This window comes from Amblyraja radiata, chromosome 4, assembly GCF_010909765.2.
Source record: "Amblyraja radiata isolate CabotCenter1 chromosome 4, sAmbRad1.1.pri, whole genome shotgun sequence".
Taxonomy (NCBI): Eukaryota; Metazoa; Chordata; class Chondrichthyes; order Rajiformes; family Rajidae; genus Amblyraja; species Amblyraja radiata.
The window spans coordinates 51,070,952-51,098,292 of record NC_045959.1 but is presented as its reverse complement, the minus strand read 5'-3'; the positions used below and the strand labels follow the sequence as shown (position 1 = coordinate 51,098,292).

The following is a 27,341-nucleotide window of genomic DNA, read 5'->3' as shown; positions in this document are numbered from 1 at the left end:
CCAGAAATAATTAAAGTGGTCTGCAATATCTTCATGTCCCCACCACTTCCAGTCTTTCACTGATAACGCAGCAGCATCTGTTGTAACTATAAATTCGACTGACTTTTATGTCAGTTCCACAGCCCTTCTTTGGCAATTAAAACTTTATTCAAAATTAAAAAAATATATACAAAAGTTCAAAAACCCGCCTGACATTCTCAGTGTCTATATATTAATTAGTGTTATATTCGGTAACTATTTTTAAGCCGAGCACCGTTGCCACTCTTGTGGCCCCTGGAGTGATATATCTTTCGTTTGATGGGTCTGGACTCTGTCCCTCAATGTCTCGCAGTGACAGAATCCTAGACTGAGGTCCTCACCCACAGAGCCTTGGCGTTGGCTGCTCCAAGCTTCAGTGAGTCTTTCAATGTTCACCAACCTTTTGAGTGAATTAAAATTGGATAATGTTTAGTCAACATGCTAGGAAGGAAGCAGAGCTGATGTTTTAAAAAATTATTATTATGCTAGGTAATTTTTGAATATGTAGGCCAATTTATGTTGTTGCCTGCGTGAAAACATTTGTTTTGCATTTGGTAAGGTAGTAAGTATGTATGAAATATTTCCACCATGTTACCTTTTGTGTTGATCTACACATTACGCCTGTGATTTAGTAAAAGAGCTTCATTTGGAGGCACCAGAGCGACGCAGCGGTAGATTTGTTGCCTTACTACGCCAGAGACCCAGGTTCGACCCTGACTACAGGTGCTATCGGTGTATAGAGTTTGTACGTTCTCCCTGTGAACGCATGGGTTTCCTCCAGGACCTCTGGTTTCCTCCTACACTCTAAAGACGTACAGATTTGTAGGTTAATTGGCTTCGATAAAATTGTAAATTGTCCTCAGCGGGTAGGATAGTGTTAGTGTACGGGGTGATCATTGGCTGGCATGGTGGGTTAAAGGGCCTGTTTCAACGTTGTATTTTTACAGTCTAAAAGATACTGTTTAATGAAGTTTACATCTTTCTCTTACAGGGTGCTATTCTCATGGGCCCTCCAGGCACTGGCAAAACACTGTTAGCCAAGGCCACTGCAGGAGAGGCCAATGTTCCATTCATCACTGTGAATGGTTCTGAATTCCTGGAAATGTTTGTCGGTGTCGGACCTGCCAGAGTAAGTCTTTTTCCATTTGTAAAATAAACCGATATAGTAGTTAAAAATAAAGTGCTGGAGCAACTCAGCGGCGGGTCAGGCAGTATTTCTGGAGAGCATGGATAGATGACATTTCGGCTTGGGACCCTCCCTTAGACTGAATTTTGTTTGGGGGGGAGGGGGTGGAGAAGCTGGAAGAGAGGAACAGGACAAAGCCTGGCGAGTGATAGGTTGATACAGACAAAAGGTGTGAGATAAGGATAGAAGAGGTACAAATATCCCTCCCTTGTCTTTAAAGCGCCATGGACTGCCGGAAACTTAAACAAAACAAAGATTAAATATAAATTAATTTTAGTGAAGCTTGCATTTCTTCCACGGGCAGCCAGGGCGCTCGGATGTCCCGATGCAGGTCGTTTCGGCGACTGCGCATGGGGCCAAGATGCTGATTTCACGGCAGGACTACTGGGCTGACCCCCTCCGACCCGATATCTGCCAAATCTGATGAAAATGTGGTAGTGACGCTGGCCTCCGAGAGCAGTTGAACACTACCGGAACTGGCCTGCAAAGTCTGCCTCAGAAACATAGACACATAGAAAATAGGTGCTGGAGTAGGCTATTCGGCCCTACGAGCCTGCACCGCCATTCAATATGATCACGGCTGATCATCCAACTCAGTATCCTGTACCTGCCTTCTCTCCATTCCCCCTGATCCCTTTAGCCACAAGGGTCACATCTAACACCCTCTTAAAAATAGCCAATGAACTGGCCTCAACTACCTTCTGTGGCAGAGAGTTCCAGAGATTCACCACTCTGGAAAATGTTTTTCTCATCTCGGTCCTAAAGGATTTCCACTTTATCCTTAAACTGTGACCCCTTGTCCTGGACTTCCCCAACATCGGGAACAATCGGGAACAAGAAGTCGGCCATGGCTACGGATCTGTCCGGTCTGGCCGGGCTGGTGTTCCAGAGTTCCAGGCAAATTGGACCCATTGATTGGTCGCAGAAGTCCCGATGAAGTTAAGATCGGCCACCTCACCAGGCCGAGGCTCCACATTTTTTGTGGACTTGCATGTGTGAATTCAGTGCACCCGCATAATGTTGTCCAGATTAAAGGAGGTGCCGGACCACCAGTTGCTGAAAAGTCTGTGGTGGACCTTTACCATGATTGCTCACAGGCAAATAGTTAAGACTGTGGCTGCAAATTACCAGCTAAATGCTAAAGCCTAACACTATAGTTATACAATGCATTCTCTCCTCGAAGCAGGTTGCTATTTGGCTCTCCATTAAAATGTTTTAGTGCTGTATATATTCCATTAGTTGCAAGATAGAGACAGACAAAATATAACACGAAATTAGGGCCTTTCCATTACTGGTATGAATCCCTATCTGAACAATGGTAATAAACATTACCAATTTGTACCAGCTTCTATTCATTATCAAATGTTGACACTGAGGTGATATGCTAACTTGCACTTTGTGTTCAATGGTGCTTGATGACTTGGTGACTGGAGATGCCCAGTGTTTTTTCATTTCAAAAATAAACTTTAGTTAGAATAAAGAGTATATACAAGACAAAAACCGTGCAAAAATTCTTCATACATTTACAGTGTCTATATATTCAATAGTGTTATTCTCAGTATAGTTCGCACCTATCTAAAGCACCTTTGCCACTTGTGTGGCCCCCTGGGGTGATATCCCTTCCCTTGTTTGAGGGGTGTCCCCACCAGACTCTGCCCCTCAATGTCGAACAGCAGAAAACATTAGATTGTGGTTCTCCCCCATGGAGCGTTGGTGATGGCTGTACCAAGCTTCAGTGCATCCCTCAATGTATACTCCTGCAATCTGAAATGGGCTAGTAGACACCATTCCCTGATGGACATCTCTCTGTGCTGGGAGACCTACAAGTTGCTTGTCCTATTTGCACAATACAAGACGGCCTGCAGAGGGTGCCAAGTCATTTGGATTCCTAACGCGTTAATGCACTGTTGTGAGAGAACATTCTTGTTTTTGGGTACTCCCTTGTTTTGGTTTTAGAGATACAGAATGGAAACGGGCCCTTCAGCCCACTGAGTCCACTCCGATCATCGATTACCCGTTCACACTAATTCTATGTTATCCGACTGTTTCATCCACTCCATGCACACTTGGGGGGCAATTCAAAGAAGCCATTTAACGTACAAACCCACACATCTTTGAAGTGTGGGAGGAAACCCACGTAGTGACAGGGAAAGCAAGCAAACTTCGCACAGACACAATCCAAGGCGGGGATCGAACCTGGGTCTCTAGCCCTGTGAGGCAGCGGCTCTATTAACTGCACCACTCTGCCGGTACTTATTATTGTGGGTGACTTACAGCTTCGCTAGTTTTGTGATTTGAGTAGTTTCTGCCAATGCAGAAGTGCAGGTTCTTCCACAGAAGATGCGGCTGTCAGGACAGGCGGGTATGTCGTTTGTGAGGTGGTGTGCTGCTTATGTGTGCTCTCAATACCTGATCTCATTAACATCCAGGGCACTCCTCTAAGCTGTCATAGGCCAGAGATTCGCAGAAGTCATAACCCCCTGAAGGCAAGTCCATAACTCCCTGCAAGTGGCATCGCCACTAGATAGAATGGTAAAAACGGCATGTTGTATACTTGCCTTCATGGTTTTGGGCATTGTGTATAAAAGTCGGGAAGTCATGATGCAAGAGTTGGTTAGGCTGCATTTGGAGTATTTGTGCAGTTCTGGTCACCACACTATCAGAAGGATGTTGAGGCTTTGAAAAGGGTGCAGGGGAGGTTTACCAGAATGATGCCTGTATTGCAGAGTATTAGCTACAGGGAGCAGTCCAACTAACTTGGATTGTTTTCTCCGGAATGCTTGAGGTTGCAGGGAGACCTGATAGAAACAGGCCCTTCGGCCCACCAAGTCCGCGCCGACCAACGATCTCCACACATTAAGACTACACACACCAGGAACAATTTACAATTTTACCAAGTCAATTAATCTACAAACCTGCACATCTTTGGAGTGTGGGAGGAAACCGGAGATCTCGGGGGAGAAAACTCACAAACTCTGAGCAGACAGCACCCGTAATCAGGATCTAACCTTAGTCTCTGGTGCTGTGAGGCAGCAACTTTACCGCTGCACCATCTGTTCTGTTACTAGAAACTAGAAGGAGGTGATGGCCATTTGGTCCTTTGAACCTCAATATGATTTTTGCCAACTCTCCATTTCTATACTATATTCTGCCTTCTCCCCGTGTTCCTTGATGCTATTTTGTATCCAGAAATGTTATGTATCTCAGAAGAGACCTTCACTTTACAATCAGGTATTTTTTAACTTTTGGGTGTCCAAAGACTATGAAGAGCATTGTTTAAATGCACGGGTTTTCTTATTTTACAAATTGATATAGTAAAATAAAACACTGATTTTAGAAAATTTACATCCTGTGCCTTTCCCCTTTAGGTGCGAGATCTATTTGTAATGGCTCGTAAAAATGCTCCCTGTATCCTGTTCATTGATGAGATAGATGCAGTTGGAAGGAAAAGGGGTCGTGGTAATTTTGGAGGACAAAGTGAACAAGAGAACACTTTAAACCAGCTCCTGGTAGAAATGGATGGTTAGTAAAACCCACTGGCTGAGCAACGTGTTGTTGAGGCTTTAAATAGTCATGTAGGCAAAGCCGTGAGATTTGTGTAGGTACAAACACAAAGTGCTGTTCCACTCTGGACTTCCCCACATCTATTCCACTCTTGGACTTCCCCAAAGTTTCTTATTTCAGCAGAATTGAGGAATTACTTAACATGTTGCATTATCAATCATTGACCAATACTACAACTAACTTCTGGAATTCAAAATATTTTCTTAACTGCTTAACTGATCTATGATCAATCAGTTATAGAATCAGAGAGAGAGAGAGAGAGAGAGAGAGAGAGAGAGAGAGAACGCACAGAAATAGGCCATCCAGCCCATCAAGTCTGCGTAAACCATGAGGTGACACAAAGTGCTGGAGTAACTCAGCACGTCAGGCAACATCGTTGAAGAACATGGATAGGTGACGTTTCAGGTCGGGACCCTTCTTCAGGGATCATTATATACCATTTATGCTTAACAAGCACTAATTCTATCTTTTATTTGTCCCGCATTCTAATCATCCCACCTGAGATCCACCACTCACCTACACACTAGGAGCAATTTATAAAGGTGTAGAGGCACCTAGTGGTGGGGTGGAGAGGGCAGAACCCTCTTCATTGGCCTGTGCGATCATGTGACCGCGGGGTGTTGGTTTTCGCAGGTTTTGGGGGTGTGTTGGTTAGTTAGCGATCCTCCCAGCAACAGGAGCCATTATTGTTAGTGCAGTCAGACACGCGGATTTCACGGGTTTTTGTTTGTTTTTATTAAAAGTAAAAAATCATTTTGCTCACCCTATCTGGTCTCACTACAAAGGCCAATTAACCTACCAATCTGCATGTCTTTAGAATCTGGGAGGAAACCACACATGGAATGGAGGGATATGGCTCTGTATTGACAGATAAGATTGATTTAGCTTGGCGTCATGTTTGGCACCAACATTATGGGCCGAAGGGCCTGGTACTATGTTGATTTTTTTGTATTCTAAACCAGAACGTGCAGAGGAAACCTACTCAATCACAAGGAGAACATGCAGACTCCACAAAAACAGCACTGGAGGACAGGATTGAACCGGGGTCTCTGGCCCTATTAGGCAGCCGCTGCACTAGCTGCCACCTTTAAAAAATATATAGTACTTGCACTACATCAGTAGTTGATAAATGGTTCAATTCTAGTATTGTGTGACGATGGTACATAGTTTAAAGCTGCAAATATAATATGATGGCCCATGGTAAAGAATACCATGTGAGCACAGAATCATCTCTCAACATAAACAAATATTTAAGCTTGAATATTGATGCACTAGAAATATGTAAAATTATGAGAGGCATAAATAGTAAATTAACCCACAGACCAGCACTTCTGTGGCTGTGGGAAGAAACCAGAGCTGGAGGAAACCCACACGGTCACAGGGAGAATGTATAAACTCCACAAAGGTAGCACCCGAGATCAGGATCGAACCTGGGTTTCTCTGGTCTCTGGCACAGCGGCGCAGCTGATTTCTACCAGCTGTGCCACTGTGCAGCTCATGTTTTAGGAAACAAGAGCACTTATCTGTTATTTTCAGAGGGGATTGAACAAAACATTGTTGGTTGTAATAAGGATAATATGTTCATGTAGTAAAAATAAGAGTTGTGTAGTATACTGAATGGTTGTGCCAGATTGGGAGATGATGTTATTGGATCCTGTGAAGAGGAAAGATTGGGAACCTTGGTTGACGAGATATTCACGTATAGTCAAAAACAAAAAGGAAGCATAAGAAGTAAAATCTGGCAGGGCTTTTGAGAAATATAAAGGGCCTAATAGGCTCTGTCCAGGATTTTGAGGGAGAGAAGAGAGATCGCTGGGACATAGACAGAGATGTTTGTAGCCACAATCATGGTTCGAGTCAAGTATGAGGCATTGGACTTTGGAAGATCAAATGTAAGAGGAATGTCTACAGTTAATGGTGAGACGCTAAGGAGCGTTGATGTCCAGAAGGATCTTGGGATGTGGTCCATATCTCCCGGAAAGTGGTGAAGAAGGGATAGGGCATACTTCTCTTCATTGGTCAGGCACCAAATATAAAAGTTGGGAAGTCATGTTAAAGCTATATAAATATTTGACCAGGCCACATTTGGAGTAACAGTGTGCAGTTGGATATATTGCTGCAGTACTGGAAGAAGATAGCAACTTTGGAGAGAATATTAGCTACATGGAAAGTAGGACTAACTTGGTTTGTTTTCTCTGGAGTGTTGTAGATCAAGGGGAGACCTGAGGAAAGTGTATAAAGTTATGAGGGGCATTGATTGGGTAGAGAGTAAGTCTTTTTTACGAGGATAGAAATGCCAAATACCAGAGGGCATAGCTTTAAGATGACCGGGGGGAAATTTAAAGACATTTTGAGGCAACATTTTTATTTTACACAGTGTGGTTGGTACCTGGGACCCTCAGCCAAGGTAAATGGTGGAATCAGATATGATAGCAACATTTAAGGTGCATTTAGGCAGATGCATGAATTTGGAAGAAATGGACCATATGCAGGCAGATGAGATTAGTTTAAATTGGCATTATGGTTGGTAGATAGATAGATAGATAGATAGATATAATTTATTGCCACACAACCAGGGTTGGTGGAAATTTGGGTTGTCAGCAGCAGTACAATAATAAAGAACACACAATAAAACTGTAACACAAACATCCACCACAGCATTCATCACTGTGGTGGAAGGCACAAAAATTTGGCCAGTCCTCCTCCATTCCCCCCCCCGTGTACAGGACCAGAGTCCAGTCAGTCCAGGATCGGCTCTTCCTCACCGGAGACCGCGGCTTTAGATTGTTGTAGACTGAGTAGGTTTCTTCTGCACGTTCTGGTTTAGAATACAAAAAAATCAACATAGTACCAGGCCCTTCGGCCCATAATGTTGGTGCCGAACATGATGCCAAGCTAAATTAATCTTACCTGCCTACACATGGTCTATATCCCTCCATTCCACGTGTGGTTTCCCCCCCAGATTCTAAAGACATGCAGATCTTGCCCTGAACTGTTCTGTTTAATAATTTTTCATTAATAGTAATAATGAGATTGCTCCCAAAACAGAGCAGAATATCAAATTCAGAACCAACCACAAGATCTGAATTCAGTTTTGTGAAAACCATTTGTTCGCCAAACATAGTGGCAAGATTTATGTAAATAGCACTCTAATTTATAACACTATTTTACGAAAAGCTGTAAAATTAAAAGAAACTTGGAATGTTGTCAACCTGTTCAGACTATGTGATTGAGTGGCAAGTATATTAATGTTATAACAGTGTTGCATTGAAAGTAGCTGAGCCCCTGATCTTCCCGGCCTTCCTATTGTATGCAAGCGTGTTTGTGATTATGACATGGAAAGAAATTGTGATGATCTTCAGATTTACACGCTTTGTTTTTCTTGAATGCTAGTTTAGAACTGCTGTTGTTTTTGACAGGATTCAACACTGCCATCAATGTGGTGGTGTTGGCAGGCACGAACCGGCCAGACATCCTGGACCCTGCACTGATGAGACCGGGTCGATTTGACAGACAGATTTACATTGGTAAGTCCGAAAGTGTGACATCAGTTTATTTATTAAGTGCAAGCTGCAGCTGATGAAATGTGTAGCTGTTTGTGGCAGCTTGTGTTGTGGAGAGTAATAATGGACATTGAAATTAATGAGGAGAAAAGAACTGCAGATGTTGGCATACACGGAAGATAGACACAAAGTGATGGAGTAACTCAGTAGGTCAGGCAGCATCTCTGGAGAAAAATGGACCCTTCAGAACTTGGGTGACATTTTGGGTCGGGACACTTCTTCAGACTGACCAGAAGAGTCCCGACCTGACACGTAACCCATCCTTTTTCTCCAGAGATGCTGTCTGACCTGCTGAGTTACTCCAGCATTTTGTGTCTTTCGTTGAAATTAATGATGCATACTTCATTCACTGAAAGTTATCCGTGTCGCTATAGCTCTTCAACAAATCTCAGCAGTGAAAAATAATCTGTCCCTACTAGGTACATTTATTATAGTGGATACTAAATAATGTAGTGTGTTAGTTGATCTAATTTGGGGCTGTAGTTGAAGTGTTTTTGTTGATTTTAAACCAAGCAATATTGGGACAGGGATCGAGGTGGAGCCAGTTGCCAAGAATTCTACCCAATGGCATGTTATACCAAGAGGTTTGTTCATGTAGAGGTCAGGTAAGAGTAAGGTCACAGTTGGCTGTGATTCTTATCATGGTGAAATACTGCCATTTGCAAAGAAATCTATGCAAGAATAATAGTCACAAGAATTCTGGAAGGATGTTGTAGTTTCTGTGTGTGTGTGTGTGTGTATATCTATATCTATATCTATCTATATCTATATATACTGTATATTTGCTGAGCAAATGCGTGACAGGATTCTGCGAGGAAAGAAGTAAGCTGGGTTTAATCCAAAAATCATTTCAAGTTCTAGTTCACATTTATTGTCACATGCACCGATTGGTACAGTGAAATTTGAGTTACCATACAGCCATACGAATAAAAAGAACACAATACACGATAGAGATTAACATAAACATCCACCACAGTGGAATCAACGTATCACACTGTGATGGAAGGCAATAAGGTTCAGTCATCTTCCACTTTGTTCACCCGTGATCAGGGCCTTTGAACCCTCCGCAGTCGCCGCTACGGACGGCCCAATGTACATGCCCTCTCGCCGGGATGATAGAAACTCAGCGATGGCAATTCCATGCTGCACCCGCTGCTGAAGCTCTGGGCCGGTCTCCGGCAGGAAAGGCCGCGCCAATCCAGTTGGTAGGCCTCGAGCGAGGGGGGGGGGGCGAAGATGCGATACAGACGCATCTCTGTCCAGGTAAGTGACTGAGAAACGGTTTCCCCTCTTCCCCCCCCCCCCCCCCCCCCCCCCCTTATTCCCCACCACCACCTCCCACATAAGACATACTAAGAAACATTAAAACATACATTTAGACACACTAAAAATAACAAAAAGTGTGAAAGGACTAACAAACTGCGGTGGCGCCACCCGATGGATCACTGCAGTGGCCAAATTGACTTCGGCTTTAGTTTACAGTAAATCCGATAACTATGTAAGATGCAAGTTCTGGTGTGTTTGCATGGTTTATGTCATTCTGTAGAAATGGAATAACAAGTGGAGATCTATGATCTTTTTATAGGAAGATAAATGTGCAACAACTTGAGCTGCTCGTCCCACATTGGGGAAAAGTGGAAAACAGGTCATTTAGGAACGCTTGTACATTTAAAGAGAACCCATACTTAGAGCAGAAATCTTTATAGGAGGTATTAAAAAGCAGATAACACTGCAGATCCTGGAAATCTGAAATAGCATAATACTGGAAATACTTGGCAGACTTTTATGTTCTTCCTGCAAAAAAGAAACAAACCTTTGGAGGGGCTCAGGATTGGACAAAAGGACAGGCGATGTTTCAGGTCACAGGTCTTGGTGCAGGGTCGCAACCCCAAAATAGACACAAAAAGCTGGAGTAACTCAGTGGGTCAGACAGCATCTCTGGAGAAAAGGAATTGGGGTTGAGACCCTTCTTCAGACAGTCGGAGCAAGGGAAACGAGAGATATAGATGGTGACATAGAGAGATATAGAACAAATGAATGAAAGATATACAAAAAAGTAACGACGATAAAGGGAACAGGCCATTGTTAGCCATGTGCTAGGTGAAAACAAGTTACAGACAATGAGACATCAAGACGACTTTGAATCTGGTATGATGGGTGGGGGAGGGATGGAGAGAGGGATGCAAGGTTTACTTGAATTTAGAGAAATCCATATTTTTATAGCTGGGTTGTAAGCTGCGCAAGCAAAATATGACGTTGTTCCTCCAATTTGAGTTTGGTCTCACTCTGACAATGGAAGAGGTCTAGAACAGAAAGGTCAGTGTGGGAACGGGAAGGGGAATTAAAGTGTTTGGCAACCGGGACATCAGGTAGGTCCAGGCGGACTGAGCGAATGGGTTCAGCGAAACGATCGTCCAGTTTACGTTTAACCTCTGAAAAGTCAACTAACCCTTTGCCTTTACAGATGCTGATTGACCTGCTGAGTTCCTCCAGCAATTTGGTTTTAGCTGCAGATTACAGCAACAGCAGGCCCTTCTGCCTCTATTTCAGTTTCTATTTATTGGAAAAGGACATTGGAACCAGTTCTGGGGGAGGTGGGACCAGTACAAACAGGACGGTCTGCACCTGGGCTGGAATGGAACCAATGTCCTTGGGGGAGTGTTTGCTAGTGCTGTCGGGGAGGATTTAAACTAATGTGGCAGGGGGATGGGGACAAGAGCAGAGAGGCAGGGGGTGTAAAATGAGGGTAGAAGCAATAGGTAGCAAGGTGAAAAGTAAAAGTGGCAGGCAGACAAAACCAGGGCAAAAATCAAAAAGGGCCACTTTTCAACATAATTGTAGAAGGGGTAAGAGCGTTGTAAAAATAAGCCTGAAGGCTTTGTGTCTCAATGCAAGGAGTATTCGTAATAAGGTGGATGAGTTAAATGTGCAGATAGCCATTAATGATTATGATATAGTTGGGATCACGGAGACATGGCTCCAGGGTGACCAAGGCTGGGTGCTGAACTTCCAGGGATATTCAATATTCAGGAGGGATAGCGAGAAAGGAAAAGGAGGTGGGGTAGCGTTGCTGGTTAGAGAGGAGATTAACGCAGTGGAAAGGAAGGACATTAGTTTGGAGGATGTGGAATCGGTATGGGTAGAGCTGCGAAACACTAAGGGGCAGAAAACGCTGGTGGGTGTTGTGTACAGGCCACCTAACAGTAGTAGTGAAGTTGGAGATGGTATCAAACAGGAAATTAGAAATGCGTGAGACAAAGGCAAAACAGTTATAATGGGTAACTTCAATCTACATATAGATTGGGTGAATCAAATTGGCAGGGGTGCTGAGGAAGAGGATTTCTTGGAATGTATGCGGGATAGTTATCTAAATCAACATGTAGAGGAACCAACGAGAGAGCAGGCTAATTTAGACTGGGTATTGAGTAATGAGGAAGGGTTAGTTAGCAGTCTTGTTGTACGTGCCCCCTTGGGCAAGAGTGACCATAATATGGTTGAGTTCTTCATTAGGATGGAGAGTGACATTGTTAATTCAGAAACAATGGTTCTGAACTTAAAGAAAGGTAACTTTGAGGGTATGAGACATGAATTGACCAAGATTGACTGGCAATTAATTCTAAAAGGGTTGACGGTGGATATGCAATGGAAGACATTTAAAGACTGCATGGATGAACTACAAAAATTGTTCATCCCAGTTTGGCAAAAGAATAAATCAGGGAAGGTAGTGCATCCGTGGATAACAAGGGAAATCAGGGATAGTATCAAAGCGAAGGATGATGCGTACAAATTAGCCAAAAAAAGCAGCATACCAGAGGACTGGGAGAAATTCAGAGACGAGCAGAGGAGGACAAAGGGCTTAATTAGGAAAGGAAAAATAGATTATGAAAGAAAACTGGCAGGGAACATAAAAACTGACTGCAAAAGTTTTTATAGATATGTGAAAAGAAAGAGATTAGTTAAAACAAATGTAGGTCCCTTGCAGTCAGAAACAGGTGAGTTGATCATGGGGAACAAGGATATGGCAGACCAATTGAATAACTACTTTGGTTCCGTCTTCACTAAGGAAGACATAAATAATCTGCCGGAAATAGCAGGGGACCGCGGGTCAAAGGAGTTGGAGGAATTGAGTGAAATCCAGGTTAGTCGGGAAGTGGTGTTGGGTAAATTGAATGGATTAAAGGCCGATAAATCCCCAGGGCCAGATAGGCTGCATCCCAGAGTACTTAAGGAAGTAGCTCCAGAAATAGTGGATGCATTAGTAATAATCTTTCAAAACTCTTTAGATTCTGAAGTAGTTCCTGAGGATTGGCGGGTAGCAAACGTAACCCCACTTTTTAAGAAGGGAGGGAGAGAGAAAACGGGGAATTACAGACCAGTTAGTCTAACATCGGTAGTGGGGAAACTGCTAGAGTCAGTTATTAAAGATGGGATAGCAGCACATTTGGAAAGTGGTGAAATCATTGGACAAAGTCAGCATGGATTTACGAAAGGTAAATCATGTCTGACGAATCTTATAGAATTTTTCGAGGATGTAACTAGTAGCATGGATAGGGGAGAACCAGTGGATGTGGTGTATCTAGACTTCCAGAAGGCTTTCGACAAGGTCCCACATAAGAGATTAGTATACAAACTTAAAGCACACGGCATTGGGGGTTCAGTATTGATGTGGATAGAGAACTGGCTGGCAAACAGGAAGCAAAGAGTAGGAGTAAACGGGTCCTTTTCACAATGGCGGGCAGTGACTAGTGGGGTACCGCAAGGCTCAGTGCTGGGACCCCAGCTATTTACAGTATATATTAATGATCTGGATGAGGGAATTGAAGGCAATATCTCCAAGTTTGCAGATGACACTAAGCTGGGGGGCAGTGTTAGCTGTGAGGAGGATGCTAGGAGACTGCAAGGTGACTTGGATAGGCTGGGTGAGTGGGCAAATGTTTGGCAGATGCAGTATAATGTGGATAAATGTGAGGTTATCCAATTTGGTGGCAAAAACAGGAAAGCAGACTATTATCTAAATGGTGGCCAATTAGGAAAAGGGGAGATGCAGCGAGACCTGGGTGTCATGGTACACCAGTCATTGAAAGTAGGCATGCAGGTGCAGCAGGCAGTGAAGAAAGCGAATGGTATGTTAGCTTTCATAGCAAAAGGATTTGAGTATAGGAGCAGGGAGGTTCTACTGCAGTTGCTACTGAGACCACACCTGGAGTATTGCGTACAGTTTTGGTCTCCAAATCTGAGGAAGGACATTATTGCCATAGAGGGAGCGCAGAGAAGGTTCACCAGACTGATTCCTGGGATGTCAGGACTGTCTTATGAAGAAAGACTGGATAGACTTGGTTTATACTCTCTAGAATTTAGGAGATTGAGAGGGGATCTTATAGAAACTTACAAAATTCTTAAGGGGTTGGACAGGCTAGATGCAGGAAGATTGTTCCCGATGTTGGGGAAGTCCAGGACAAGGGGTCACAGCTTAAGGATAAGGGGGAAATCCTTTAAAACCGAGATGAGAAAAACTTTTTTCACACAGAGAGTGGTGAATCTCTGGAACTCTCTGCCACAGAGGGTAGTTGAGGCCAGTTCATTGGCTATATTTAAGAGGGAGTTAGATGTGGCCCTTGTGGCTAAGGGGATCGGGGGGTATGGAGAGAAGGCAGGATACTGAGTTGGATGATCAGCCATGATCATATTGAATGGCGGTGCAGGCTCGAAGGGCCGAATGGCCTACTCCTGCACCTAATTTCTATGTTTCTATGTTTCTATTACAGCAGTTTGTTCAACATGGCCTGTTTTACTTCTATATGCCCTGTAATATTAATTGACTTTAACTTTCTCCTTTATAAAGGGCCACCTGATATAAAAGGAAGGGCGTCGATTTTTAAAGTTCATCTTACTCCTTTAAAATTAAAATCTTCCATCAATCAAGAAAATTTGGCAAGAAATCTAGCCGCTTTAACTCCAGGCTTCACAGGTATCTATACATCTTGTAAAATGAATATTGTTTAATGCAATTTGTACAAATATGATCTCCTGTCAGTTATTAAATTTATGGTTATATCTGCAGTTTTAATCTCATATTAAATCTCATTTTTGTAGAGTTATAACATGAATATGGGTAAAATGTTTCCTTTTTAAGAATTGATAAGTTGCAGTCTGCATAAAGTCCGACGTTGTTCTTAAACCAAAAGAATTTTGACCGTTCTCACGAAATAATGCATGTAGTTTAAACAGCAAAAATTCAGGGTAAATTATGGTAATTGAAAAGAAATTGGCATGTCTAGAAAGCAAGGGATACTGATTGAATAGGATCTACACAGGAATAAGTAACGATATACTTTACACCAAGAATTTCTGTTCCAAAGCTTATTGAAAATGTGTCTGTTGTCTTAACAAGACCAAATGATTGGGATTGCATTTATATGAGGATATCCTCAAAACAGCTCGCAACCAACAATGAATGTTTGAAGTATAATATGAGTAAAGTAGTAATAGTTACTCGTAACAATGAAGTCAGTAACTAGGGATTCTGGATTGAGGGGGAAAATTATTTCCCATTTACTGGAATGATACTTGTGTAAGGATAATTGTGGTTGTTAGAGGCCCTTTTCCTAATGCCAAGAGACTAGAAGTTCATCAGGTGATGGGCATAGGACCACTTGTTGTTAGCTGCTGATTTGGTAACTTATCCTCCCTAATTTCAAAAATACATCATTGGTGCAATGATGGACAGCATTGCACCAATGATGTATTTTTGAAATTAGGGAGGATAAGTTTGCATGTAGCAGGTGCCAGCAAACATCCAGATTTGTACTAGTGTGATGCAAATGACGGTGACACAAATAGGGCGGCATGGTGGCGCAGCGGTAGAGTTGCTGCCTTACAGCGCCAGTGATCCAGGTTTGATACTGACTACAGGCGCTGTCTGTACGGAGTTTGTTCGTTCTCTCCGTAACCTGCGTGGGTTTTCTTCGGGTGCTCCGGTTTCCTCCCACACTTCAAAAGCGTGCAGATTTGTAGGTTAATTGGCTTGGTAAAATTGTAAATTGTCCCTAGCATGTGTAAGATACTGTTAGTGTGCGAGGATCGCTGGTCGGACCGAAGGGCCTGTTTCCGCATGGTATCTGACATTTAAACCACGTTCAAGATGTTGACCTCCAACAAAAGATGGTCAGACTTCTTGCCATTCAGTGAAACTGTTGTTGCTGAATCGCTTAGCATTGGGATCCTGATGGTAGCCAGTTAAAAGGTGCTGGCATGATATCACCATTGACAGAAACTTAGCTAACCAGCCACATGTATAATGGTTATTGGACCAAAGGCAGAGGTTGGGTAAACTAGAGCAAGCGACCACTAGAGGGGCTGAAAGAGGAAACAGGAACCAGCAGAATGGCCCCTTTCTAAGCTGTAAATATTATATTCTATGACAACGTTTTATAGAAGGGAAGTCCATATTTTGGTTCGCATTGTACAGAATGATTACAACATGGAGGAAGGTTATTCAGTCCTTTTGAATTAATTCTAATTTCTGTAAAGCAATCAACTGTTCCAGTGCCAGCACACTTCACAACCCCACCATTCTATCCTATCCCATCCCATCCCATGAATTATTTTCTTTTTGGTACTTATTCAATTTCCATGTTGTGGACCACAATTAAATTTACCTTCAGCACCACCATTAATATTCCACATCAGACCTTAATCACTGGCTGTGCTTCTTTTTAAGTTCATTTGATTTGAAAATTGCCATTCTATGTCCCTTGGTTATTGGCCACTCTACTTATTGATATTTTTCTCCGAGATTTCATGTTCATAAATTCTAGGAACAGAATTAGGCCATTCAGCCCATCACGTCTACTCCGCCATTCAATCATGGCTGATCCATCTTTCCCTCCCAACCCCATTCTCCTGCCTTCTCCCCATAAGCCCTGCTACCCGTACCAATCAAGAACCTGTCAATCTGTGCATTAAAAATACCCATTGACTTGGCCTCCAAAGCCGTGTGTGGCAATGAAGTTGTCTGTGGTTTTATGCTCTTAAAATTCCTTTGCAGCTCCTTTTGTTCCAACAGGCACAGTGCCAGCTTTTCCAGTCTGTCCACATGATTAGTTCCTTATTTCTGGAGTCACTTAACTAAAGCTCTTGAGCACACCCTCTGAAGCCGTTGACTATTTACTAACGTGTTACCCAGAGCTGGACAGAATATTGCAGATCAGGCTGAAGCAAGGATTTCTAAATGTTCATCATTGCTACTTTCCTTGTACTCTCTGTCTTATTATCTTTATTACACTTGCAAATTCCATTGGAATGCCAAATAACGTTGTTCTCCATTTCCCTCCCCGTCCCTTGCACGAGAAAATGGTGTATCTGTGCCTGTAAATGGAGAAATTTGTAATGTTTGAATGTTTTGAATAACGTGGTAGTGAGTGAAACATTGTTTTCTGCTGCTGCTGCTGCTGACTCACTCTCTTGGAATGTGATGTTGGAAGTGAATCGTATCATGTTTTTTGTTCTTGGTTGTTCTTGCTTCAGGAGCAGACATTGCTAATGTATGCAATGAGGCTGCTTTAATAGCTGCCAGACATCTATCGGAGTCCATTATACAGAAGCACTTTGAGCAGGCCATTGAACGGGTAATTGGAGGTAAGCGTTATTATTGTCACGTATACTGAGATACAGCAAAAAAACTGTGTACTATCCAGTCAAATCATACTATACAAGAGTATAGGGGCGGCACAGTGGTGCAGCGACAGAGTCGTTGCCTTACAGCGCCGGGAGACACTGGTCCAATCTTGACTGCGGGTGCTGTCTGTACGGAGTTTGTACATTCTCCCGTGACCGTGTGGGTTTTCTCTGAATGCTCCAGTTCCCTCCCACATGCCAAAAACCTGCAGGATTGTAGGTTAATTGGCTTCTGTAAATTGTCCTTGGTGTGTAAGATAGGACTAATATACAGGGATCGCTAGTCGGCGCAGACTCGCTGTTTCTACGTTGTATCTCTAACCTAAACTAAACAAAACCGTAGATGTTGTAAACAGTGACAAATTACCGAACGATTTGAAGCTTCGATGTCTAGAATTAAAAATAACCTGGGGCAGTGATCCCTGCACACTAACACTATCCTACAAACTAGGGAAAATTTACATTTTTACCACAATCAGCTCCTTAGTTTTTTGACATTCAAGAGGAGACTGTTGTCCTGACACCAGAGTGCCAGATCAGCCACCTCCTCCCAGTAGGCCTTCTCATTGTTATCAGCGATCAGGCCCACCACCACAGTGTCATCAGCAAACTTCATTATAGAGTTGGAGCTGAACCTGGGTCTCTGGCGCTGTGAGGCAGCAGATCTAGTGCTGCCGCCCCCTAAATATTGACCAAGAATTGATTTTTGTTATATTTATAAGTGCTTATTTTTTCAACGACAAAACACTGCAAGTACAAATCTTGTTTCAAGCATATTGATCAAAAATTGATTTTTGCTCTTATTTTTAAGAATTTATAAGAATATATAAGTTAGTATATATGACAATTAAACACTCTTGACTTAATTTTAATTGTAATGGGAATGTGGGTCTAGTGGATGTGGGAGTGAGGCTGATTGAACCGTTGCTATCTAGTTGTATTATATAATAGTTGCAATTCATTTTTGTAATTATTTGATGTAATTGGATTTGAGTGCTGAGCTTTCCTTAATAATAAGCAGACTGGAAATCATGTGAAAATTAAATCTGCAAGTACTGCAGGACAGTCAAAATTTCATGACATGGCAAACAAGTATGAGGAGTCATCGCAACAGGAAGATCATTCTGGTAAACAGGATTCTAGAGGAAGCAGAATTAAGGAAAAAACACCATGCATTGAAACAAAAGAATCAAATGAACAGGAAAATCGTGGCACAATAATAGTAGTCTATGAAATGTGTGATACAGTGAGCTCATGATGGCTGTGGAAATGGTGGGGCTCTCAGGAGGGGAAGTGGAAGCTCTAGGCTGATAAAGCAAAACAGGCTCCTGTGTCTCGTTGGCCAGCGCTACATCGAGCTGCAGTCTCGCTGCTCCAGCCACTCGCACCCTGCCGCTGTTTGTGTGGAGGTTTTGCACGTTCGTCCTTTGACTGCATGCGTTTCTTACCAGGTGCTCCAGTTTCCTCCCCCTTCCCCCAGAAATGTGGGTTGATGGGTTAATTGGCTTTTGTAAATTGCCCCCAGTGAGAGGATGAGAGGTAGAATCTGGGAAAGTTGACGGGAATGTGGGCAAAACATAATGCAAGGAAAGCAAATGAGAGATTGGGATTGCTGTGTGCTGCAGATTTTTTCTGATGGCAAATAAGTGTGTCAGAGTATTGAAGGGGTGACAGGTCAGTTGGCTATTGGGTAAAGGGATCGCTCGGTCTGCCAAGGCCTACTGGATATCCTGGTCGCTAACCATTTTAACGCCCCTTCACATTCCCACACTGACCTTTCTGTCCTGGACCTCCTCCATTGCCAGAGTGAGGCCGCATGCAAACTGGAGGAACAGCACCTCATATTCTGCCTGGGTAGCTTACAAACCAACAATTTGAATATTGCATTTTCCAATCAACTAACAACCTAACACCCCCCCCCCCTTTCTGCCTCGCGCACCCCCCATTCTTTCCCCCCTCCCCTTCCCAGTGCCCCACCAATTTCTCCCCTAATCCTCCACGTGCATTACTTACTCCGACTTCACCATTCTTAAGTCATCAATTATTTTGTCTCACGCCAACCATCTGCCTATACAACATACCCCACGCCTGTGTTCACCCATTATTGCCATCCTCCTCTCTTCCAGCTTTCATTTCTCTTTCTCTCCCGCCCCCCCCCCCCACCCCCTTACAATCTGCCTGACCTGCTGACTTATTCCAGCACTGGGCCGGATTCTGTTCTTTTGTTCACTCCCAGTTTCTATCCTACCTGCTGCACTTTTTTCCTGAAGCTCTCTTTGTTCCAAACAATGGATACCTTTATTCTTTCATTGTGTTCTCTGCCCTTCTATACTTAATATTGAATAGCTTCAACTTGGTTCCCACATTAAAGAATGATCCTTGTATTCGGAGGCAGTACAATTTATATCTTCCCCTTGACCACATGTGCCATGGGTGTTCTAGGAGTTATACAATAACACGTAGAAACATATGAAGTCATCTTGATGGCCAACAACAGTTTATCTTTTATGTGCTAAAGGTGGAAACTTGTATTATTCTGACTGGAAGTCAATGTTTATTTTTCTTCAATACAAATGATTTGATACTTTCTGGATGTAATGATCTTATAAACATTTTTCAAGGATAGTTGCATGTTTAATCTGTTGTTTATTTTTCTGGCAAAATGTTGCAGATGTTAGTGTGAATTTTTGTTTTCTTCCTGCTGCTTTATCTTAGGACTGGAAAAGAAAACTCAGATTCTACAGCCAGAAGAGAAGAAAACAGTCGCGTATCATGAGGCCGGCCATGCAGTTGCTGGCTGGTTCCTGGAGCACGCTGACCCTTTGCTGAAGGTCAGATCAACCAAGCTGCCCCATCTACAACTGCCTGCATCTGGCCCATATCCCTCTAAACCTTTCCTGTCCATGTATCTGTCCAAATGTCTTTTGAATGTTGTTAAAGTTTCAGCCTCAACTACCCCCTCTGGCAGCTAATTCCATATACACCAGCCTATGTGTGAAAAAGTTGCCCCTCAGGTTCCTATTAAATCCTCTCACCTTAAAATCATGAACTCTAGTTCTCGATTCTCCTACTCTGCGTAAAAAGATTTTGTGCAAGCTATTCCCCTCATGATCTTATACACCTCTATAAGATCTCCCCTCATCTTCCTACTTTTCCTGGAATACAGTCCTAGCCTGCCCAACCTCTCCCTATAGATCAGGCCATCAAGTCCTGGCACCATCCTCGTAAATCTTCTCTGCACTCTTTCCAGCTTAACAACATCTTTCCTCCAGCAGGGTGACCAAAGCTGAATACAATACTCCAACTGTGGCCTCAGCCGTTTCTTGCACAGCTGTAACAAAACATCCCAACTTCTTTACTCAATAATAGCCTGAATGTTATCTATCTGTGGCACCACTTTCAAGGAACTGTACACCTACACTCCTAGATCAATCTGCCCTCCAACACTCCACCAGAGCCTTGCCATTTATTATGAAGATAGGAAGCTTATACAATGGATTGGATTATACTGATCACTAGTCAATGGTAATGTGACACAAGAGATTGGAATCTGGAAATTAAACCACTGGAAAAACTCAATGGGACAACAAGCGTCTGAAGAGTTTAAGGGGTTTGGAGTTTCATACAGAGAATGGTTAATATCTGAAATTTGCTACAGAGGTGGTAGTGGAATAGTAAAAGGATAGTCAATGTTTCAGGTTGAAAACTTGCAGCAGGACTGTGATTCCAGAGGGGAGATAGTAATATAAACAGACGAGAGGGAGATGACTAGGTCACATAGTTCTCCACATAACCGCTGCCAAGATAGCTATATGTGACCACTTTCTTTGTGATATGTATCAACGACATGGATGTGAATGTAGGAGGAATGATTAGTAAGTTTGCAGATTACATGAAAATTGGTGGTGTCTGAAAATGACATGAAAATTGGTGGGCCCCCATCAAAATTGTCCTGTTTGTTCCACTGTTTTACATCCATATATCCCTTCGTTATCACCTCTTCCACAGCCAACAATGGACCATTCCACCTTTCCTTGGTCATCGGTGACAGCTCTGATTTGTTCTGACCCTTTTCATATCTCTAGTTTCCCTTTCCCCTGACTCTCAGTCTGATGAAGGGCTTCGACCCAAAACATCACCTATTCCTTTTCTCCAGAGATGCTGCTTGTCCCGCTGAGTTACTTTGGCATTTTGTATCTATCTTTAAGGCATTCGGCATGCTTGACTTCGGAGAATATAAAAGCTGGGAGGTTGTTTTGCAACTTTACAAAACGCTGTTTAGACTGCATGCAATTATGGGCGCCATACCATGGGAAGCATGTAGTTACGTTGGAGAGAGTGCAGGGGACATTCACCAGGTTCTTGCCCGGATTGGAGCTCTTTAGATATGGGAGGAGATTGCATGGCCGGGCTTGTTTCCCTGGTGTGAAGGGGATGACCGATGAACAGGTGTCAAGGGTTATGGGGAGAAGGCAGGAAAATGGGATTAGGAGTCTGAGAGCAGCCATGATTGAATGGCGGAGTGGACTCGATGGGCCAAATGGCCTAATTCTACTCCTATAACTTGTGAACATGACCTGAGAGGTATATAAAATTATGAGGCTTCTATAGGATACCTGGTCATAATATTTTATCCATGATCGAGGTGTCGAACCAAAGGGCATAGGCTTGAGATGAGAGGGAAGAATTTAAAAGGGAAATTGTTTTATATTGAGAGTGGTTGATATCTGGAACCTGCAACCAGAGGAGGTAGTGAAATCAGATACAATCACTATGTTTAAGAGCCATTTAGACCAACATATGAACAGGCGAGGATCGGAAGATATTCACCTAATGCAGGCAAATGGCATCAGTGTAGATGAGCAGAAAAAGGGTTGCTGAAGGTTACATTTGAGCAGCAAATGACATTTTGAGTCTGGATCCTCTTTCAGTCTGAAGAAGGATATTGACCCAAATTGTCATTGTCCACTCCTCCATGGATGCTGCTTGACATCCAGAGTTCATCCAGTAAATTGTTTTTTGATCAAGATTCCAGCATCTGCAGTCTCTTGTGCTTCCTGTAACATTTGATGACATGTTGAGTGTTATTTTGGGTCAGTATTCCTACTCAAAACAATTAAAAAAAACAATGTGAATAGTGTAAACCAGCATTAGCAGTTCCTTCCTACATATTTAAAAAATGACAATGCTTTTTGACCATTAGAAGTGTTGCATTAATATAAGCTGTTAATACACAGCCCTCCGTAATGTTTGGGGCAAAGACCAATCATTTATTTATTTGCCTCTGTACTCCACAATTTGAGATTTGTAATCGATAAAAATAAGAAAAGTACACATTGTCGGATTTTAATAAAGGGTATTTTTATACATTTTGGTTTCACCATGTAGAAATTACAGCTGTGTTTATACGGGAGGTAGATAGCAGTGGGTCTCCAATGAGGTAGATAGTTCTCTAGTCGTTGGTAGGATGGTTCAGTTGCCTGATACCACGGAATTGTCCCACCCCCACCTCTTTCCCAGTTTTTCCCCCCACCCCATTGTAATCAGCCTGAAAAAGGTCCCAACTTGAAAAGTCACTTTTTTTCCACAGATGCTGCCTGACCCACTGAGTTACTCCAGTATTTTGTGTTATGCTTAGGACTCTTGGCTCCCTGTGCACGATGCCTACTCGTGTATTGCCGTACAGCAACATCTCGGTAGTGTTTCACATTGTTTACGGAGGTAGCACCTGAGTGTAGAAGTATTTCCACCATTGCCTACAGCACATCTCTTGAGCAAATGAAAGAAGAAGGATCTTGCATTGATTTGGTGCCTTTTAGCCACAAACACTCATCTATAGAATATCAGGGCCATGATCGTTTAAATCTTGACTTTCTAGTTTTGCAGGGCAGTAGATCTACACAATGAATTCTGAGTTTCTCTTCTTGGATCATTTTAAGGTATCCATCATCCCTCGTGGTAAGGGGCTGGGTTATGCCCAATATTTACCCAAAGAGCAGTACCTCTACAACAAGGAGCAGCTTCATGATCGCATGTGTATGACACTGGGAGGACGAGTTTCAGAGCAAATATTTTTTGGTAAGATTACCACAGGAGCACAAGATGATTTAAAGAAAGTTACCCAAAGTGCCTATGCCCAGGTATGTTGATGCTTTAACCATTTTTATGAGATATTATTAATCAACTTCAGTTTACTCCAGTGTTGGTGCTAAATAACAATGAATGTATCTGAATGGATTGAATAGGTTGAATAGTGGAGCGCAGTTGCTCAGCGGTAGAGTTGCTGCGTTACAGCACCAGAGACACGGACGGGTTCGATCCTGACTACGGGTACTGCCTGTACGGAGTTTGTACGTTCTCCTTATGACCTCGTGGGTTTTCTTCAGGTGCTCCGGTTTCCACCCACACTCCAAAGACGTACAGGTTTGTAGGTTAATTGGCTTTAGTAAAAATTGTAAATTGTAATTCGGCACCAGTAGGGTAGTGCTACTGGACGGGGTGATCGCTGGTCAATGCAGACTCAGTGAGCCGAAGGGCCTGTTTCTGCACTTTATCTCTAAAGTCTGAAATCTGTTCCTTAACTTCTCTCCTCTACTTTCTTCAACCCCACTTGAGTTCCAGTGGGTATTATAGAACAGTACAGAGCAAGAGCAGGCCCTTCTGCTCATGATGTCGGTGCCGGTATATCTTGAAGCATGTTATTTTTACACGGGGGGGGGGGGGGGGGGGGGTGGTGAATGTCTGGAACTCAATGCCAGGGATGGTGGTGGAGGCAGATACAATAATGCCATTCAATAGGTTTTCGATAGGCAATGGTCAACGCGGACTCAGTGAACTGAAGGGCCTGTTTCCGTGCTGAATCTCTAAAGTTTAAGGCCTCCTTTGTAACATTGTCCTCTGCTGCAGATTGACCGCTATTATTTTTTAATTCAGTGCTTGTCCAACAACATGGTCACAATTAAGATTACAATGACCAATGTCAGATTGTTCAATAAAGCAAAGATATAAGAATTCTTTATGCCTGGGATCTCAGAATTTGTTTCCAATTAATGACCCAACCAGGGAGAGGAATTAATTCCTTTCTCTCTGATGATCCCTGAAATCTGGCACGAGGTTTGCACAGAAGATAGATGCAAAATGTTGGAGTAATGTGGGTCGGCCACCATATCTGGAGAAAAGGAATAGGTGACGTTTCCGGTCAAGACCCTTCTTCAGGGGTCGGCAACCTACGGCCCCCGGGCTGAATGCGGCCCATAACCCAAAATCATCCGGCCTGCAGGCGGATTTTGTTTCCCGTATTCATCCGGCCCGCCGACCGCCCGCCCTGAGCGCGGCCGGCCGAGCTCTGGCTGTACGTATCCTGCGCAAAGCCGCCGGCACGGCCGCGCACCTTCTGTGAACGTGTTTAAGAAAGAACTGCAGATGCTCGAAAAATCGAAGGTAGACAAAAATGCTGGAGAAACTTAGTGGGTGAGATTGCATGAGGCTGCCTCACCCGCTGAGTTTCTCCAGCATTTATGTCCACCTGTGAACACGTGATTTGATGCCTGTCATCCGGGACGGGGTGGGGGCGGGATCCATGTGTACATGTGATAGATGTGGCCCGCCATCCGCTCACAGACATGCGTCCCGGCCCCTATGCAGAACAAGGTTGCCGACCCCTGCTTTAAATCTTATGTACAGCACATTATACTGAGAATCATTGCACTTAAAAAACAGCATTTTTTTTTTGTTTTTATGATTTTGCTTCCTTATGCATTCACATGTTATATTGACAATATCTTTCCTGTAAATATTCATGTTACCTTGAAAATGCGTTCCTTAAAAATATTTTCCCTGTAAGCCTGATGAAAAACCTGATGATGAAGCATTAGTAATCACCACGCGGTATACAGCTGTATTGGATTGATGCTTGTTATTTATGAAATTGGTCAAGTCACAATTGTCCTGAGGCAATCATATTCTCACTTGGGCTCCAAGAGAAATTTTTTGGAAGGGGAACAATGAAGAATAAAACTGATTAGTCAGCACGGTGTTAAGAAATCCTGGAGATGAGTCGTTTGATGCCCTATCATCAGTAAGATGCCCCAGCTACACTAGTCCCACCTGCCTGCATTTGGCCCATAACTTTATAAACCCACGCCCATGTTAACTTATCCGTAGGTGAGGTGAGGTACATCAGCATGAGACTCTGTTAACTTTGCATTATTTTTCCCCTGCCTAGATCGTTCAGTTTGGTATGAATGAAAAGGTGGGGCAGGTATCCTTCGACTTCCCACGACAAGGTGAGATTACTTTGGAAAAACCGTACAGTGAGATGACTGCCCAGCTAATAGATGAAGAAGTGCGATCACTCATCAATTCTGCCTACGAGAGGACTCTGAAACTTCTGACGGAAAAGAGAGAAGAAATTGAGAAGGTTAGAAAATATTCCTATGTCCATTAAATAGAATCCACTAGAGTCATAGTCACACAGCGGGGAAGCAGGCCCTTTGGCCCAACCTGCCCACGCCGACCAAGATACTCCATCTACACTAGTCCCATCTGCCCACGTTTGCATGTGCTGCCATCTTGAACCTTAGCTATAGCACGGATCTCTGAAATGGGAGGGGACATCAAATGAGTTCTACGTGCATTTCCCCAATATCCATCGGGTCTTTGCCTCAACCCAGGGATAAAATCATTTGAGTTTCCCATGTGGACCTGCATAAAATGCGTTCAAACTGAAATACATTCATACAGAAATGTCAGCACTCATACTACTTATGTTGCAGAGTATGATGCCCTTTGGTAACTGTCACGACTTCAGATGAGAACATGGCCTAGTGGGCTTCCTCCCACACGGCAAAGATGTGCAGGTTTGTAGGTTAATTGGCTTTGGCTGGTGTGTAGGACAGTTTTAATGTAAGGGGTGATCACTGGATCGGCGTGGACAGGGTGGGCCGAAGAGCCTGTTTCCACGCTGTATCTCTAAAATCTAAAGGAAGCATTTTCTCAACCCCTGTCCCTCCCTACCCAAAGCAAAACCTCTATTGATTCACACCTTCATACTTTATGAAGAGTGCAGTACGTTCTACTGAGGCGTCCTCCTTCTTTGTGTCGAGCTGTCATTTTGTGCTTCGTTGGACTTTTCAGGTGGCCCAGCGATTGTTGGAGAAGGAGGTAATCGACAAGGCAGACATGATTGAGCTGTTGGGACCGCGACCCTTTGCTGAAAAATCAACGTATGAGGAGTTTGTAGAAGGGACGGGAAGCCTCGATGAAGACACGTCTCTACCTGAGGGCCTAAAGGACTGGAACAAGGAAAGTGAAAACGGGAAAAAAAAATCACAGAAGGACAAGTTGCAGAACACATCACCAGAAGAGTTCGATACTAAATGAGAGCCATTATTCGGCTGTGTGCTTTTAAAATAACTATCCCACACTGGAAAATGACGCTTCCTTGTCTCTGTTCAGACCTGTTGGTTAATCATTTTAACATCTTTATATGGTTCACCAACTGAGCTGTACACGTCCAGTGTACTTTGTGGGTAATTAATTTCTGTTGGTCTGACTGATGTCAAAATGAATAAGAAGCTAAAATAGCAATGTATCCCATTTGTATTTTAACAAAGATTGATTAACTCCAACACTGGAAGATTCCTGCCTCTGCCTCTGCTGGCTATGTCTGAGAGAATTTTTATTTACGAAACAGCTTTGCTTTGGTTTTCAAGAGGAAATGTGTCTACTGATGGGCTGGACCAGGGTGGTAGTAAAATGTTAACGTGCACAGTTTTCAGTACCTTGTGATGGTGATCCTGCTTACAGTTCAGATCTAAGCTGTTGGAGGCATGATTGTAATTAATTTATGTAAATAGTGTTTATTTTGAAATGAAAATAAAAAGTAAAATATTGATTTATTTTTAATCGGTCTTGGGCTGGTGCCCAGGGATAATTTAAAAGGAAATGCTGTAGTAACTCAGTAGGTCAGGCAGGCAACATCCCAGGAGAACATGCATAGACGATATTTTGGGTCGAGACCCTTCTTCAAACCGAGTCTGAAGAAGGGTCTCTGGGTGACACAGCGGTAGAGTTGGTGCCTTGCATTGCCAGAGACCCGGGTTCGGTCCTGACTACGGGTGCTGTCTGTACGGAGTTTGTACGTTCTCCCCATGACCTGCGTGGATTTTACCCTGGTGCTCCGGTTTCCTCCCACACTCCAAAGACGTGCAGGTTTGTAGCTTAATTGGCTTGGTATAATTGTAATTGTCCCTTGTGTGTGCAGGATAGTGTTAATGTGCGGGGATTGATGGTCAGTGGGCCAAAGGACCTGTTTCTGTGCTGTATCTTTAAAC

The 27,341-nt window shown here is 43.2% G+C and overlaps 1 protein-coding gene across 3 annotated transcripts in view; it reads left to right on the top strand.

Annotated features, from left to right (window-relative positions):
• afg3l2 (AFG3 like matrix AAA peptidase subunit 2) overlaps positions 1-26,902 on the top strand; it is a 49,938-nt gene extending 23,036 nt beyond the window's left edge. For all 3 annotated transcript variants that reach the window (XM_033019406.1, XM_033019405.1, XM_033019407.1), the window contains 9 exons: positions 1,010-1,147; positions 4,573-4,726; positions 8,188-8,295; positions 14,174-14,299; positions 16,858-16,968; positions 19,723-19,838; positions 22,947-23,147; positions 25,232-25,426; positions 26,143-26,902. In XM_033019406.1, the coding sequence (XP_032875297.1) occupies positions 1,010-1,147; positions 4,573-4,726; positions 8,188-8,295; positions 14,174-14,299; positions 16,858-16,968; positions 19,723-19,838; positions 22,947-23,147; positions 25,232-25,426; positions 26,143-26,388 (1,395 nt within the window). In that variant the 3' untranslated portion in view covers positions 26,389-26,902. The remainder of the gene's footprint in view (positions 1-1,009; positions 1,148-4,572; positions 4,727-8,187; positions 8,296-14,173; positions 14,300-16,857; positions 16,969-19,722; positions 19,839-22,946; positions 23,148-25,231; positions 25,427-26,142) is intronic.
• The last annotated feature ends 439 nt before the right edge of the window (positions 26,903-27,341 follow it).